The sequence below is a fragment of the Pelodiscus sinensis genome, chromosome 28 (genome assembly GCF_052426305.1).
Source record: "Pelodiscus sinensis isolate ZL-2025 chromosome 28, ASM5242630v1, whole genome shotgun sequence".
NCBI classification, from domain to species: Eukaryota; Metazoa; Chordata; order Testudines; family Trionychidae; genus Pelodiscus; species Pelodiscus sinensis.
In genome coordinates, this window is record NC_143079.1 from 6,042,179 (window position 1) to 6,055,371 (window position 13,193).

The 13,193-nt window shown below is 62.5% G+C and overlaps 1 protein-coding gene across 6 annotated transcripts in view; it reads right to left on the reverse strand.

Annotated features, from left to right (window-relative positions):
- The window catches only part of HR (HR lysine demethylase and nuclear receptor corepressor), a 54,082-nt gene continuing 40,889 nt past the window's right edge, over positions 1–13,193 (reverse strand). For 5 of the 6 annotated variants that reach the window (XM_089773745.1, XM_089773744.1, XM_089773746.1 and 2 more), the window contains 15 exons: positions 12,793–13,022; positions 12,396–12,545; positions 11,370–11,465; positions 10,270–10,391; positions 9,710–9,791; positions 9,169–9,329; positions 7,864–8,070; positions 7,418–7,589; positions 6,685–6,760; positions 4,380–4,510; positions 3,762–3,881; positions 3,343–3,482; positions 1,941–2,117; positions 1,378–1,500; positions 1–727 (listed from right to left, as the gene is read on the reverse strand). In XM_089773745.1, the coding sequence (XP_089629871.1) occupies positions 665–727; positions 1,378–1,500; positions 1,941–2,117; positions 3,343–3,482; positions 3,762–3,881; positions 4,380–4,510; positions 6,685–6,760; positions 7,418–7,589; positions 7,864–8,070; positions 9,169–9,329; positions 9,710–9,791; positions 10,270–10,391; positions 11,370–11,465; positions 12,396–12,545; positions 12,793–13,022 (2,050 nt within the window). In that variant the 3' untranslated portion in view covers positions 1–664. The remainder of the gene's footprint in view (positions 728–1,377; positions 1,501–1,940; positions 2,118–3,342; positions 3,483–3,761; positions 3,882–4,379; positions 4,511–6,684; positions 6,761–7,417; positions 7,590–7,863; positions 8,071–9,168; positions 9,330–9,709; positions 9,792–10,269; positions 10,392–11,369; positions 11,466–12,395; positions 12,546–12,792; positions 13,023–13,193) is intronic. The other variant, XM_089773749.1, reaches the window with a different exon arrangement.

A 13,193-nucleotide genomic window follows, 5' to 3' on the forward strand; every position in this document is an offset into this window, starting at 1 on the left:
TGACGGCGGCCGTGTCTCCGCAGAGACTCGTCTCAGCCGTTTATTTCCTTGGTGCCCCGTGGCCCCCCTGAGAGCGTCTGCGGGGACGGCGCCCTGCCAGCGTCCCTGCTGCAGCACGAGCCCTGGGGCGTGACATCACCGAAGGAAGCACCAAACGTGACAACGCCGGGGTGGGCGGGCGCCGTCGGAGCGAGCACCGGGGTGACGTCCGGCGAGCCGGGCCCTGCCGGATGAGCGCTCAGTGCAGAATGGCGGCCAGGGACCCCCACGCAGCTGGCAGGCTGTCCGATCCGCCGAGGGCTCCGGGCCGGGGCCGCGTGGAACATGCCGGGGGCCACGGCCCAGGACGGGCTCACAGGCGGCTCATCCCGCCCTGCCTGCTCACGTCACAGCTGCTGCCCTTCCCGGTGCTCCAGGCAGCAGCGGGGCCCGAGCGTGCTTGGGCTCCGTGTTGTCCGGGAGACCTTCCTCTTCGGACCCCGCGCTCTGGTCACGTCAGCCCGACAGCCCCGGCCTGTCTGAGCCAGCACCAAAGAGCCACTCCCCGTCCCGACGGGCAGCTGTGGCTCCCCAGGAATCCTGAGCCCCCTTCGCCTCACTTCTGTCTCCTGGAGCCCTGGTCCGAAGCCAGCCTGGCTTTCCGCGCTGCACGTCTGCTAGCGCCTTAATTGTAACCCTGCAGGGTTCCCACTGCCTCCCGCACAGCACCGTACACCAGGCTGTCCATCTGCAAGAGAAGGGGGGTTCAGACACTGGTGCACACGCTCCTTGGGGCATCCCCATCACCCCTTCCATTTCTATCGAGCACGGCAGCTCGAAGCACCCTGCGGCACTTTGCCTGCAACGGGCCCGACTCTCCCTCCACTCCCGGCCGTGGGAAGCAGGAGGAGCGGAGCTGAAATCGACGGACCCACACCAGAGCCAAGCCAGGCACGATCAGAGACGCTGCTTTGCCTCAGACCAAAATGCAGCCAGCTCTGGGGCAGAACACAACCACTGACGGACATCAGCGCGGCACAACAGGAAGCAAAGAGCAACCCCATTTACACCTGAAACTGCCGGGGGGGGTTGGAAGGAAGCAGAGTGTTGTAACCCCATTGGACATGCCAGAGGCCAGGTTCATAGTTGGACTCCTGCAAAAATCACATTGGTATCTCAGGCCGGCCCTCTCTGTTTTCAGCACCCTGGTAGGCCCCTAGAACCCTGGATTCAGAGCGAATCGCCAACAGCTGGTCTCTGCCATTCACATGCTGACCGGGCTGGATTCTGCTTAGCTTGAGACAGCTGCTCGGACAGTTATTCCTGACCCTACCCAGCAGAGCCAGGCACCCCCCTGTGAGAGATGGGAGGGGTTGTGCGGGGAGGTTAGCCCCTGACCTGTGCATGAAGTCTCTGTGCAATGCCGGCAGGGTCCGTGGCCGCGAGCCGGGCCGAGCGGGCGGCGTTCTCTGGCGACAGGAATCGCTGTGTGACGCTGATGATGCTGCTGAGGCTCTGCACCTGCCGGGGGGGGGGGGGGGGAGATCGTATGAGGGAGCCACAGGGGAAGCATCAGAAGGGGAAGGCCCCATCCTGCCGGAGGAGAGAGCGGGTGTCCAGGCAGGGGAAAGGTGCTTCCTTGCGCTTGCTGATTAATGCATGGATAAAAGGCATCCTAGGAGGTTGCACGGCCCAGGGGATAAGGTCCTGGGACTTAGGAGACTGGGGTTCAACTCCCAACGCTGTTGCTGGGTGACCTCGGGCAAGTCGCTGTCACGCGCCGTGCCTCAGTTTCCCCAACTGCCAAACGGCGATAATGACGCTTTGTCACGTGCTTGGCGCACTCCTGGCGAGACATGCAAGATGTTCCTAGAGGACCCCCTGGCTAGGGTCAAAGGGGGCAGCACCCGATCCCCAGCCCGTTGGCAAGGGCTAACGTGCACCAGAGCTGGGCTCCTGACCTGGTGGGGCGCACCCGTCGGCACCAGCACGGCATCGCCCAGGAACTGGAGCAGGGTCCAGCCGCTCACACCACACTCCTCCCGCAGCCTCCGGCGCAGAGACGCGTCCAGGTAGCAGCTCCCACGGCCGCTCGGATCCAGCTGCTCTCCCCCGTCCTGCCCTGAGGCTTTACACACCTGCCAGGGGAAAGGGGGCAGCTGACATGAGATGAGTGTGGCAGGTCTCAGCTGAGAGACCTCAGGGCTGGGCGGGGCACGTGCCCACTAGATCCTGGGTGCAGTGCTAAGAACAGATTTCAGAAACCCTCTGGGAATGGACTCTGGGCCCAGCCCCCCGCGAGGGTCATCAGCGTGGCCAGACTGGGTCAGCCCAAAGGTCCATCTAGCCCAGTGTCCTGTCTGCCCACAGTGGCCAATGCCCCAGAGGGAGTGAACAGAACAGGGACTCATCCAGTGGTCCCTCCCCTGTCACCCCTTCCCAGCCTCTGACAAACAAGAGGCCAGGAACCCTCCCTGCCCATCCTGGCTAACAGCCATTGATGGACCCTGTGACGGCACGTTGGGGTTTCCCCCACTCCTGCACCCCCGTAGGGGCACGAACAGACTCCGCCAGCCAGTAGAACAGGGGGAGTTTATTGCTTCTCCAGGATACAGCACAGATGGAATCTGGTTCCAGGAACTGGGGCTAGGAGGCCTCAGGGCCCCCCCTTGAGATGGGGGGTCGCTGGGCCCTACAATGCCAGCCCCCTTCTCTCCTGCTTCCCAGACAGAAAGTAAACTCTCTTCCAGCCCTGCCCCCCACCAGGGGTTGGACCCCGCCTTCCTCCCTTTGTCTCTCTCCCTGGGAGGCGACCTGTCAGACAGGTTGGGAGCCCCTTGCCTAGTGACTCATCCTCTGTCCTGCTGGGCCGTGCTCCAAACAGCCGCCAGTGGAGGTCACCCACAGCCGACTGCCCAAGCCCAGCAACCAGCAAGACACCCTCACTACGCCACAGACCTAACCCCCATGCATTTATCTAGCTCTTTTTTGAACACTGTTAAAGTCTTGGCCTTCACAACATCATCTGGCAAGGAGTTCCACAGGTTGACCGCATTAGCTGAAGAAAAACTTCCTTTTGCTTGTCTTAAACCTGCTACCTATTCATTTTGTTCGGTGACCCCCTAGTTCTTATGTTATGGGAACAAGAAAATAACTTTTCCTTATTCCCTTGCTCCATTCCTATCATGATTTTATAGAGCTCTGTCACATCCCCCCTTAGTCTCCTCTTTTCTAAGCTGAAAAGTCCCCCTCTTTTTAATCGCTCTTCATATGGCTCCAGTTCCAAACCCTTCACCATTTTCTGAACCTTTCCCACTACTAAAAGATCTTTTTTGGGAAGAGGCGACCACACCTATCACTCACCTTCTGTAAGAACTCCTTGATGCAATCAGCATCCTCCGCTCGGAAGATGTGCCACAGGGCTCCGGCTCGGTTCCTAGCGTCCCAAAGCCGCTCCTTAAGGATTTCATCAACCGCATCCTCTTCCACCCACTGCAGAATCTCTGTGGCACAAAGGGAGGGGCTATTAGGCTGGGTAGTTTGCTCACAATCCGAGCCCAGTCAGCTCCTAGCACCAGCAGTCTCTGAGCACTTGGGCACTAGGAGAGAGTCCAATGTTGCCCAGCTGATTAGCAGAGTGCCCACAGCTCGGTTTTGTGTTTCTAGTGGTGGTGCACATTCGCAGAGGCCTCGGTGCACAGAAATATTTTATTCTGCACATGGAGGGTAAAAATCCGTACACGGGTGGAAATGATTAGAGGGAACATTGCCTTGCGCCCTACCTTTCTGGGCACTGTGCCCGTCCAGCGGGTACGCCCCGACGTGCACCAAGACGCTGATTGAATCTGTCGTCTCCACGGTCAGGTTTTTGGTCCCAACGGTCCTGTCCTCAGGAGCCACCCCTGGGAAGCCGGAGCAAATGTCTTGTGAGAATTCAGCTCCGTTCACGCACGGGCCTGCCAGCCCCCTCAGCGGAGCCGGAAGAGGCTGCTTTCCAGTCCCTGCTGTTTCCAAAAGGAGAACGCCAGCAGGCCCACGTGAATACCGCACCTAGGTCCAGCTGGGGTCTCTAGGCACTACCGTAACGTGCGTAATAGACGGTACTGAGAATATCATAACTCCCCACAAAAGAACCCAAGCAGAGCTATTGACTCTGTCTGAGGCCAGCAGCCTCTTGTAAATACACAGGCATCAAAGCGAGGCAGAGAGGATAAGGCACAGGACTAACAGTCAGGATTCCTGGGTCCTATTTTCCACCAGGTCCATGGGGCCTTGGCCAAGCGCCTGCCTCAGTTTCCCCACCTCTCAGGGGACGCTGACACGGCTCGCCCTGCCTGGCGACCCCCGGGCAGCCCGCATGCAAGCAGGCGTTCGAAATGCAAGCGGCAAACAGGACCAACCGTAGGCGGCGCAGATCTGGGGGCTCAGCCACTGTCCACCACAGCCGCCCGGCAGGTACGAGGCTAAGTTCAACTTCCCGTCCAGCCCGCAGTATTCCAGCAGCGGCAGACTGGCATAGAGGTTTTCAGCCCTGCGGGAGAGGAGAAGTCATGGAACTCCCCAGTGACGTGTTCAGACTCTCTCCCCTCTGAGGCCCCCGGCTTGTTCTGCTGGGATTTGCCCAGCCGAGGGCCAGCCCTGGGCGTTCAGTCTCTCTCCTGCAGGAACAGGTATTGGGGAGGGAGGACTGGGGCCAAAAAAGGACTTCCTTCCCAAGAATTCTATAAAATCATGATAGGAATAGAGCAAGGGAATAAGGAAAAGTTATTTTCTTGTTCCCATAACATAAGAACCAGGGGGTCACCGAACAAAATGAATAGCTAGCAGGTTTAAAACAAGCAAAAGGGAGTTTTTCTTCAGCCAATGCAGTCAACCTGTGGAACTCCTTGCCAGATGATGTTGTGAAGGCAGCCGGCCCGGAAGAAATCTCACGCAGCCCTACTATGTTACATGGCAAGGACATTCTTAACGCAGCTTCGCCGGGTGTTTCCTTCAGGGACTCCAATTCCAGCCAGGCCACCCCGGCCTGCCAGCGTGACCCCACAGCAAGATTCTGTGCACAGAGGTGTCCTCTGTGTGGCATGCCTGGGCACGCACAGGGCACGCAAGGCCAAAGGGCAGGAGCCCCGTTCCTGCCCCACCGCCTTACCGGGGCTAGCTAGCTTGAGTTAAACCAGCCGGGAAAACACAGCAGCTCAGCCCCTGCTGAAGCCTAGGGGCGGATCTGGGGTTGATCTTGAGCCGCTAACCCAATGTGCAAGGTCTTCCCTGCTCCTGGGCCCACGTTGGCTAACCCAAGATAAGAAACTCCCCCCCACCCCAGGGCATGTGGGTGCAGCGAGTGGACCTGGGGTTTAGAGCAGTGGAAAATGGTACGACCCACAATCACAGGCCGGATTTTCTTTTCCAAGTTAACCCACGGAGACACCACTAACTGCAATGGGACGCACCTGGATTCATAGGCGTGGGCAGGGGGTGTGCCGGGTGTGCCCAGGCACACCCTAATGTCTCAAAAAAAAGTGGCTTTGCGTTTTAATTTAATCGCATGCTTTGCTCTTTTAAGTAAAGTTTAGTTGTTCATTGTAAAAAACTTAAGTTTAGTTAAGTTTTAGTTTCTTGAGTTTGTCTGATGAATAAAAATAATGTCCTTTATGATTGTGTATTCAATAAATGTTCGCCTTAAAAAAAATATTCTCCGGGTGCACACCCCTAATGAAATGTGATGTGCATGCCTATGCCTGGATTCGCGCGGGCGAGCGAGGTGCGGGACAGATCTGACACAGCCACAGAGCTGGCCGAGCCTGCCTGGATGAGCCGGGCTCTGTGGCTGGCCGGGTGGCACACCCACGTCAGCCAGGAGGGCGTGGAACGCACCAAGACCCTTGGGGTTTGTCCTTTCATTGTTTCAGGCCCTGCCTTCGGCTCTGCCACGGGCAGGACTTGGGATGCCCCCAGCCACGGGAGGGAAACCAGCGGACGGTTTGTGACGCCCAGGCATTTAGGCCGCGGTTCGAATGATCCAAGGAGGGGACTGTCGAGATGGGGTTCCTGGGCTCCATTCTCACCTCAAGAAGGGCAATGGATTCTAGTGGTTGGAGCAGGGAGGGGCTGGGAATGCGATTCCCAGCTCTTCCACCAACTCTCTCTCTATGCCTCAGTTTCCCTATCTGAAATGCGGGGGATGTTCATTGCCAGCATCAGAGGATGGTTACCCAGGTTGGTCAATGTCCCTCAGCAGCGTGGAAGTCCTCAGACGGGAAGCGATACGTACAGTGATCGCAAAGGGCAGAAGCAGTGTTGGGTCCTAGGTCTGCCAAGCGGGGAGGAGATGAGGGAAGGCAGTGGATGCAGAGGCAAGGATGGGCCCAGGTGAAAAGGGAGACAGGCGGACGCAGGGACGGGCGAGCCAGCGTGGAGACAGACACCGGCGAGTGGGGAAACAGGCGGATGCGGGGACGGGCGAGCCAGCGTGGAGACAGACACCGGCGAGTGGGGAAACAGGCGGACGCGGGGACGGGCGAGCCAGCGTGGAGGCAGACACCGGCGAGTGGGGAAACAGGCGGACGCGAGGACGGGCGAGCCAGCGTGGAGACAGACACCGGCGAGTGGGGAAACAGGCAGACGCAGGGACGGGCGAGCCAGCGTGGAGACAGACACCGGCGAGTGGGGAACTTTCTCTCTGCCCCCCCCCCCCCGTACACATACCTGCCTGCTGGCATGTCCCCAAAGCCGCTCTCCAGCTTGAGCGGCCGGCCCCCGCCGCTCTCTGTCTCCAGGCGTTCTGCAGAGAAGGGAAGAGCAGAGTCTTACAGCCCCCGGGGTCTCCCGCGTTGGCAGGCTGGGGGGAGCACGGTGTCTCCTGGCAGAGCCCAACCCTGTCTGGTTCCCCCAGCTTGATTCTTACTGTAGCTCCAGGCACCGGGATGGGGCAAGCGTCAGGCGAACGCCCCTGCACATGCAGCCGGGGCCACGCTCGCCCAGGGCACAGGGCAGGCAGCCCCCCGTGCTCGGCCCAGGCCCTGTGTTTTGCCTGGGTCTCTCCTCTCTGCACGGGGGAAGGGGTAATAAAGAACCGGGGTTTCCTGGTGCCTTTTTACACTCAGCCGGGCTCTAGGGCTGCAGAAAGGAGCCAGATCCGCCCCTCTCTCCCCTCATGCGCTGGAGACTGGAAACTCGTGCACCACCGGCCACATCCCAGCCCGGAAGGGACCCTTTCAAGGGGAGTCAGTCCTGGACCCCTCTGTGGTGGCCATCAAGGAGGGGAGCCCCCAGAGCTGGGTGTGTGACGTGGGCTTGTGTCTACCAGGCACCGGGCTGACACCCAGCCCTGTCCTTTCTCACGAGCCACCAAGCTGCGGTGCGGCCGTCCCTGCGCCCCGCCAGCCCCTCGTTGCTCCTGGTCTTGCCCCCCCCCCCCGGCAGGCGCCCGGCCACTTACGGGCACCGGAGGCAAAGCCGTCCCAGAAGTCCTGGCTGCTGATCCTGGTCTGGCCCGGCTGACTCCGCAGGGTCACCGCCTGCACCTCCCGTCCCTGCTGCTCACGGCAGAAGGACTCCGGCTCCCACAGGCTTCCCTGCAGCGTCTTCTGCAGCCCTGAAACCAAGACAGGCTGCGGGGGGGGGCAGCACAGGGTTACCAGCTGGAGCATGCCTGGAGAGTGTGCAGGAGAGGTCACCCCGGGGAGACAGGAGGGGGGCAGAATGGAATGTGGGGGGTGACAAGCTTGCTCCCAGCCCTCCCACAGGGGACCCTCCGAAAGCTGCCCTGGTGGAGGAGCGGACCAAGCCCCTGCCCCCTAGAACAAGCCCGCGGCACGGTGGGACCCTGGCGCACGGGGGGCTGGGCCGGGACCGAGCAGACAGGGGCTGGCGTTGCGTCCCCACCTGGCCCTGCGCCCAGTGCTGCGGGAACAGCGTGTAGTTGTGGGAGTGGGCCGGGTCGTGCAGCCAGAGGAGCCCCCCCGGGGCCAGGAGGGAGTGGCAGACCGGCAGTTCAGGGGGGCCCGGGCTCCTCAGCTCCTGTTCCGCCTGGATCTTCCGCTCCACCACCTGCGCGATGATGCTGTCCAGGATGTTGGTGAGCCGGTCGTCCTGCGAGGGCAAAGGCTGAAAGCCCAGCGTCTCCCCCACGCCCTTCCTGCCCCAATCCCCCTTTCCCGGGGGCTGGGGAGGAAGAGGAGTGAGGGGCCTCCCCCAAAGGCAGGCTGTGACGTAGTGGGGGTACCTGGCTGGTTTCTATGCTGCTGGCTCTGGGGTAACCCCCACTGGCTGCCGTGGGTACCACGACCCAGCAAAACAGGATGAGTCACTATGCAAACCAGTATGGCCAGACACCCCCCATGGAGAGGAACAAAGGAAGGTGGATGCTGCCCTGGCTGGGGGGCAGGGCTGGAGGAGAGTGAGTTTAGTGGCTGTCTGGGAGCATGGAGGAGACAGCCTAGGGAAAGGGGCTGGAGTTTAGGGGCCCAGTCTCCCCCATCTCAAGGGGGCCTGAGGCATCCTAGCCCAGCTCTGTGACCAGATTCCATCTGTGCTGTGCTGTATCCTGGAGAGGCAATAAACTTCCTCTATTCCACTGGCTGGTGCAGTCTGTTTGTGCCATTTCGGGGTGCAGGAGACGGGGGACCCCCAACGCGCCGTCACACAGCTCCCTCCCTTTGCGGCCTTTTGTGCCGGCTCAGGTGCGAGCAGACTCTGCCGGCTGCCCCCCGGAGCGAGCAAAGCCCCGTCGGAGCCCGTCTCGCCGCGCGGCGCAGCCTCGGTGGCCTGGGGTCGTGCATCTGGGGCAGGCAAGTCGGAGCTGGGATTGGAGCTGAATCCAGCCCCCCGCCTGCCCCTCATTGTGCGGCCTGAGTTGCAGAGCTCAGGTCTGGGGCTCGGACGCGGGAGGGGACCCCCAGCGTCTCTGAGAACTAGGGGCGTGCAATCCCAGGGAACCAGTGAACTGGGTAAACATTAGGCCAGCCTCACGTCTAACCGGTTAGCTCAGTGGGATCCAGGATGGGGACCGGTCTAGTCCGACTGTAGCAGCCCCCAGCCCCTGCCTGCGTGGCGCCCCATAGGCTCCGGATGAGAACGGCCCATGTCCATGGCGGGCCCCCTGCCCGCCTGCTCCAGCCCCCGCTGATTCCCAGTTAAGGTTTCACGCCCTTACGGACCCGAGAGGGCCCGGCAGCGGCCTGTACTCACGCTGGGCAAGGCGGGGGCGACGGGCGCGAAGGCCATGCGGACGCCGTTCTGGCCCAAGCACAGCCGGACGGCCGTGGAGGTCAGCAGCTCGCAGAGCGTGGCGGTCGGCACTGCGCCCTTGGGGCCCGGCTCGCCGGACGGGTGGCCCGCGTCTGGGCTTTCTGCGGGGGGTTGGAGGGACACGACGCTGAAGTCCTCGCCCCGGGGGACTCTGAGCTGGGTATCCCACAGGGGTAGAGCCGCAAGCCCCCGATGCCCCCCCCCGGCACAGAGCAGGCCCCATTCCACCCCGGGCTCCCCTCGCTGCCCTGCCCCTAGAGCCCTGACAATGCACCACTGTCCTGCCCTCAGCTCCCCTCCCTCCCAAGCCCTACCCCTTCCCGTGTGCCCTGGGGAACACCCAGGGTCGTCTCTCCCCCCGGGGTGCCACGGCCCACGAGCCTGCCGCCCCCTCACCGTCTCCCAGGGGCCACAGAGGAGGGCGGGTTGGCTCCCGGCCGCACCGAGTGCCCGAGTCCAGCGATGCGGGCACCAGACCTACCTTCCTTGACCGCCCTCCACCCGTCGGCTTCTCCGTTGGTGGCAGGTCGGAGCGAAGGCGTCTTGGTCCCCGTCCCCTCCTTCTGAAACAGCCAGAGGGAGGGGTCCATGGGGGCGCCCTACACAGGACCATCTCCCGCCCTGCCCCCCCGAGGCTGCCTCCCAGGGAAGGGGGCCCCCGGGCGCCATCCCCCCCGGCATCGAGCTGTGAGTCAAGGCAGCGACACCACGGAGCACGGCAGGCGGGGGTCTGTGATCGGGGGCTGCCCCTTTCTCTCAGAGACCAGAGCAGCCCTGTTGGGGGGACCTGTCCAGGAGAGAGATCCAGACCCCCAGCCATAGCAACCCTCACACTGCTGCTCCCCCGTGCGTGCCAGGGGCCCCGAGTTTCGAGGGATACCCCCCTGCCGCCTGGGCCTGCTCCCAGCCCCCCGCCCCCCGGTCAATGCCAAGCCGGGTGTGTCCTGCTCAGCCAGCTCCTTTTTCATCCCCCCCCCGATCTCCCTGCCCCCCCATTCTGTCCCAACAGGCCCCACTCTGGCTGCTTTCCCCCCCCCATACCTGCCCGCCCCCCGCGTCGTCCGTCAGGCTCTTGCTCAAGACGCTCACTCGGCAGGGGCAGCGCGAGTCGATGTCAAACTTCACCCGGACTTCGTGCATCCGCTGCCAGAGCTCGGCCAGGACTGGGGGGAGGATGGAGACGGGTGAGAGGCGGCGGCAGGACTGAGAGGAGACGGCCCGGCTGGGCAACGCAGCTCCCTCCCTGGCGGGCCCAGTGCAAAGCGCCACAGGGGATCCGCACCCAGGCACCGGGGCCAGGGAGGGGGCGGGAGCTCGGTCTGCAGGACAGCCGTGGGGCTGCAGCTCCAGCCGCCCCCAGCAGGAGGCACTGCAGGGATCAGGGTGGGAGTATTGACTGGGGGGGGGGGAGTGCCCAGCTACTGCAGCCCCAGCCTCCCCCAGCAGGAGGCACTGCAGGGAGCAGGGTGGGAGTATTGACTGGGGGGGAAGTGCCCAGCTACTGCAGCCCCAGCCTCCCCCAGCAGGAGGCGCTGCAGGGAACAGGGTGGGAGTATTGACTGGGGGGGGAGTGCCCAGCTACTGCAGCCCCAGCCTCCCCCAGCAGGAGGCGCTGCAGGGAACAGGGTGGGAGTATTGACTGGGGGAGGGGGGAGTGCCCAGCTACTGCAGCCCCAGCCTCCCCCAGCAGGAGGCACTGCAGGGAGCAGGGTGGGAGTATTGACTGGGGGAGAGTGCCCAGCTACTGCAGCCCCAGCCTCCCCCAGCAGGAGGCGCTGCAGGGAGCAGGGTGGGAGTATTGACTGGGGGGGGAGTGCCCAGCTACTGCAGCCCCAGCCTCCCCCAGCAGGAGGCGCTGCAGGGAACAGGGTGGGAGTATTGACTGGGGGGGGGGCAGTGCCCAGCTACTGCAGCCCCAGCCTCCCCCAGCAGGAGGCGCTGCAGGGAGCAGGGTGGCAGTGCAGGCAGGGGCGGGGGGAGGGAGGCTGCAGGGAACAGTGCAAGGAGCATTTGATGAGATGGCTCCTTTCCCATGTCCTGTACCGAGCAGGAAGCACAGGAGTGAGGAGCCTGCCTCGGTCTCTCCACTCCAGCTTCTCCCGCCATAAGCCTGCCCGGGGACGCGCCGGGGGGCAACTCACCATGGGTGGGGATGAACTGTGCGGGGACGAGGGACAGGATGCCATGGCCCTGCCCTTGGGCACACCTGGCCGACGGCGCGGACTCCTCTGGCCGGGCTAGAGAGAGAAACCACCCGGCTCCAGGCACTGCCGAGAGCTGGCTAACTGCCCCGCCCCTCGCCCCAGCCCCCCTGAAACTCTTCAGCCGGGGAATTTCGAGACGGCTCCCAACTCAGACCCTGGATGAGGGGGAGGCTGAAATCCAGTTACAAGCTGGGCAGCTTGGGCCCTCTGCCCGCCCAGTAAAGATTTAATCTCCCCACTGGTAGCCTAAGGGCTTGTCCGTACCCAGAGCCATGCCAGGGTCGCGGGGCAAACAGGCTGATAATGGGAGCCCCCTCCCCAACGTTTGGATCTGGGGGGCTACCCCAGTCCATTATATACAGGGCCTATTGGCACATTCGGGTTGGCAATCACATACCGGCTCACCTTGCACCCTCGGCTGCCTGAGTTGGGAGCGTCTCTGGTGAGCTACCGTACAATGTGCTAAATGCTTTCATAAGAACAGAAGAGCGGCCAGATTGAGTCTGACCAAAGGTCCGTCGAGCCCCACATCCTGTCGTCCGACAGTGGCCAGATGCCCCAGAGGGAGTGAACAGAACAGGGAATCATCCAGTGATCCTTCCCGTCGCCCATTCCCAGCCTTTGACAAACAGAGGCTAGGGGCACCGTCCCTACCCCTCCTGGCTAATAAGTATTGATGGACCGAACCTCCATGAATTTATCTAGTTGTTGGTTTTCTTTGTTAGTTTGTTCGTTTTTTGAACCCTGTTAAAGTCCTGGCATTCACAACATCCTCTGGCAAGGAGTTCCACAGGTTAACAGTGTGTCGTGTGAAGAACAACTTCCTTTTGTTTGCTTTAAACCTGCTACCGATTCATTTCATTTGGTGGCCCCCCTGTTCTTACGAATGGCTTGAATGGCCATAGCCGACTCAAGCCTGCTCCCCCTCCCCCCAAATTCACTCCCCGCTGCTGGGCCAAGTACCTGGGCTGGCTCGCTCTCTCTCAGTCCGGTAGCATGCTGGGCACAGCTGGAACCCGCAGCTGGAGCAGCTCCAGTGGGCGTTGAAGAGGCCGCGGTGGCAGACATCGCAGGCCTGCAGGCTGCCTTTCCCTCGCCGCCAGGCTGCTACCCCTGCGAGGGAACAAACACCTTCAGCCGCCGGCCCCCCGCTCCAGGACCCAGCCCCTGCTCTCGCACGGGAGACTCAAGCCCAGCGGGGGCTCCGTGCAACAAAAATCACGATTCCCAGCTTATGTTTCACACGTGTGGGGCGTGAATGGTGACCCCAGGCAAGGGAGCGTCGAGCCCACGTGGAACCCAACCCCGCCGTGTCCCACGCCAGCATCTCCTGCGCCCAGCCCCGGGGCGTCCGACTCACTTTTACTTTCCCCCTGGGCCCACAGCCTGGCCTCTTTGTCGCGCCTGATGGCCTCACAGAACTGGTCGCCCAGGACAGAGAGGAGATACTTGGCCAGGCCGAGGCTGGTGCCGACGTCCTTGTCCCTCCTCTCCCGGCTGGAGATCCTCAGGCACAAGCTCTCGCCCTCGGCTTCGTCCAGCGTGGAAAACCCGTCCACGCTCAGCTCGCCACTGTCCCGCAGCGCCAGCCTAGAAGCAGCACGGAGAGAGCTCAGCCATGGTCACAGAGAGCTACTGGGGGGGGCGAGCCCCGATGCAGCCAAGGGGGTCAGCGACCTGGGGCCGGAAGGAGGCCGTGGCGTTCCCCAGCCAGGTTCCCTGAAGGGCTAATGCTCCCGTAAGCTCAACCCACACTTAGGG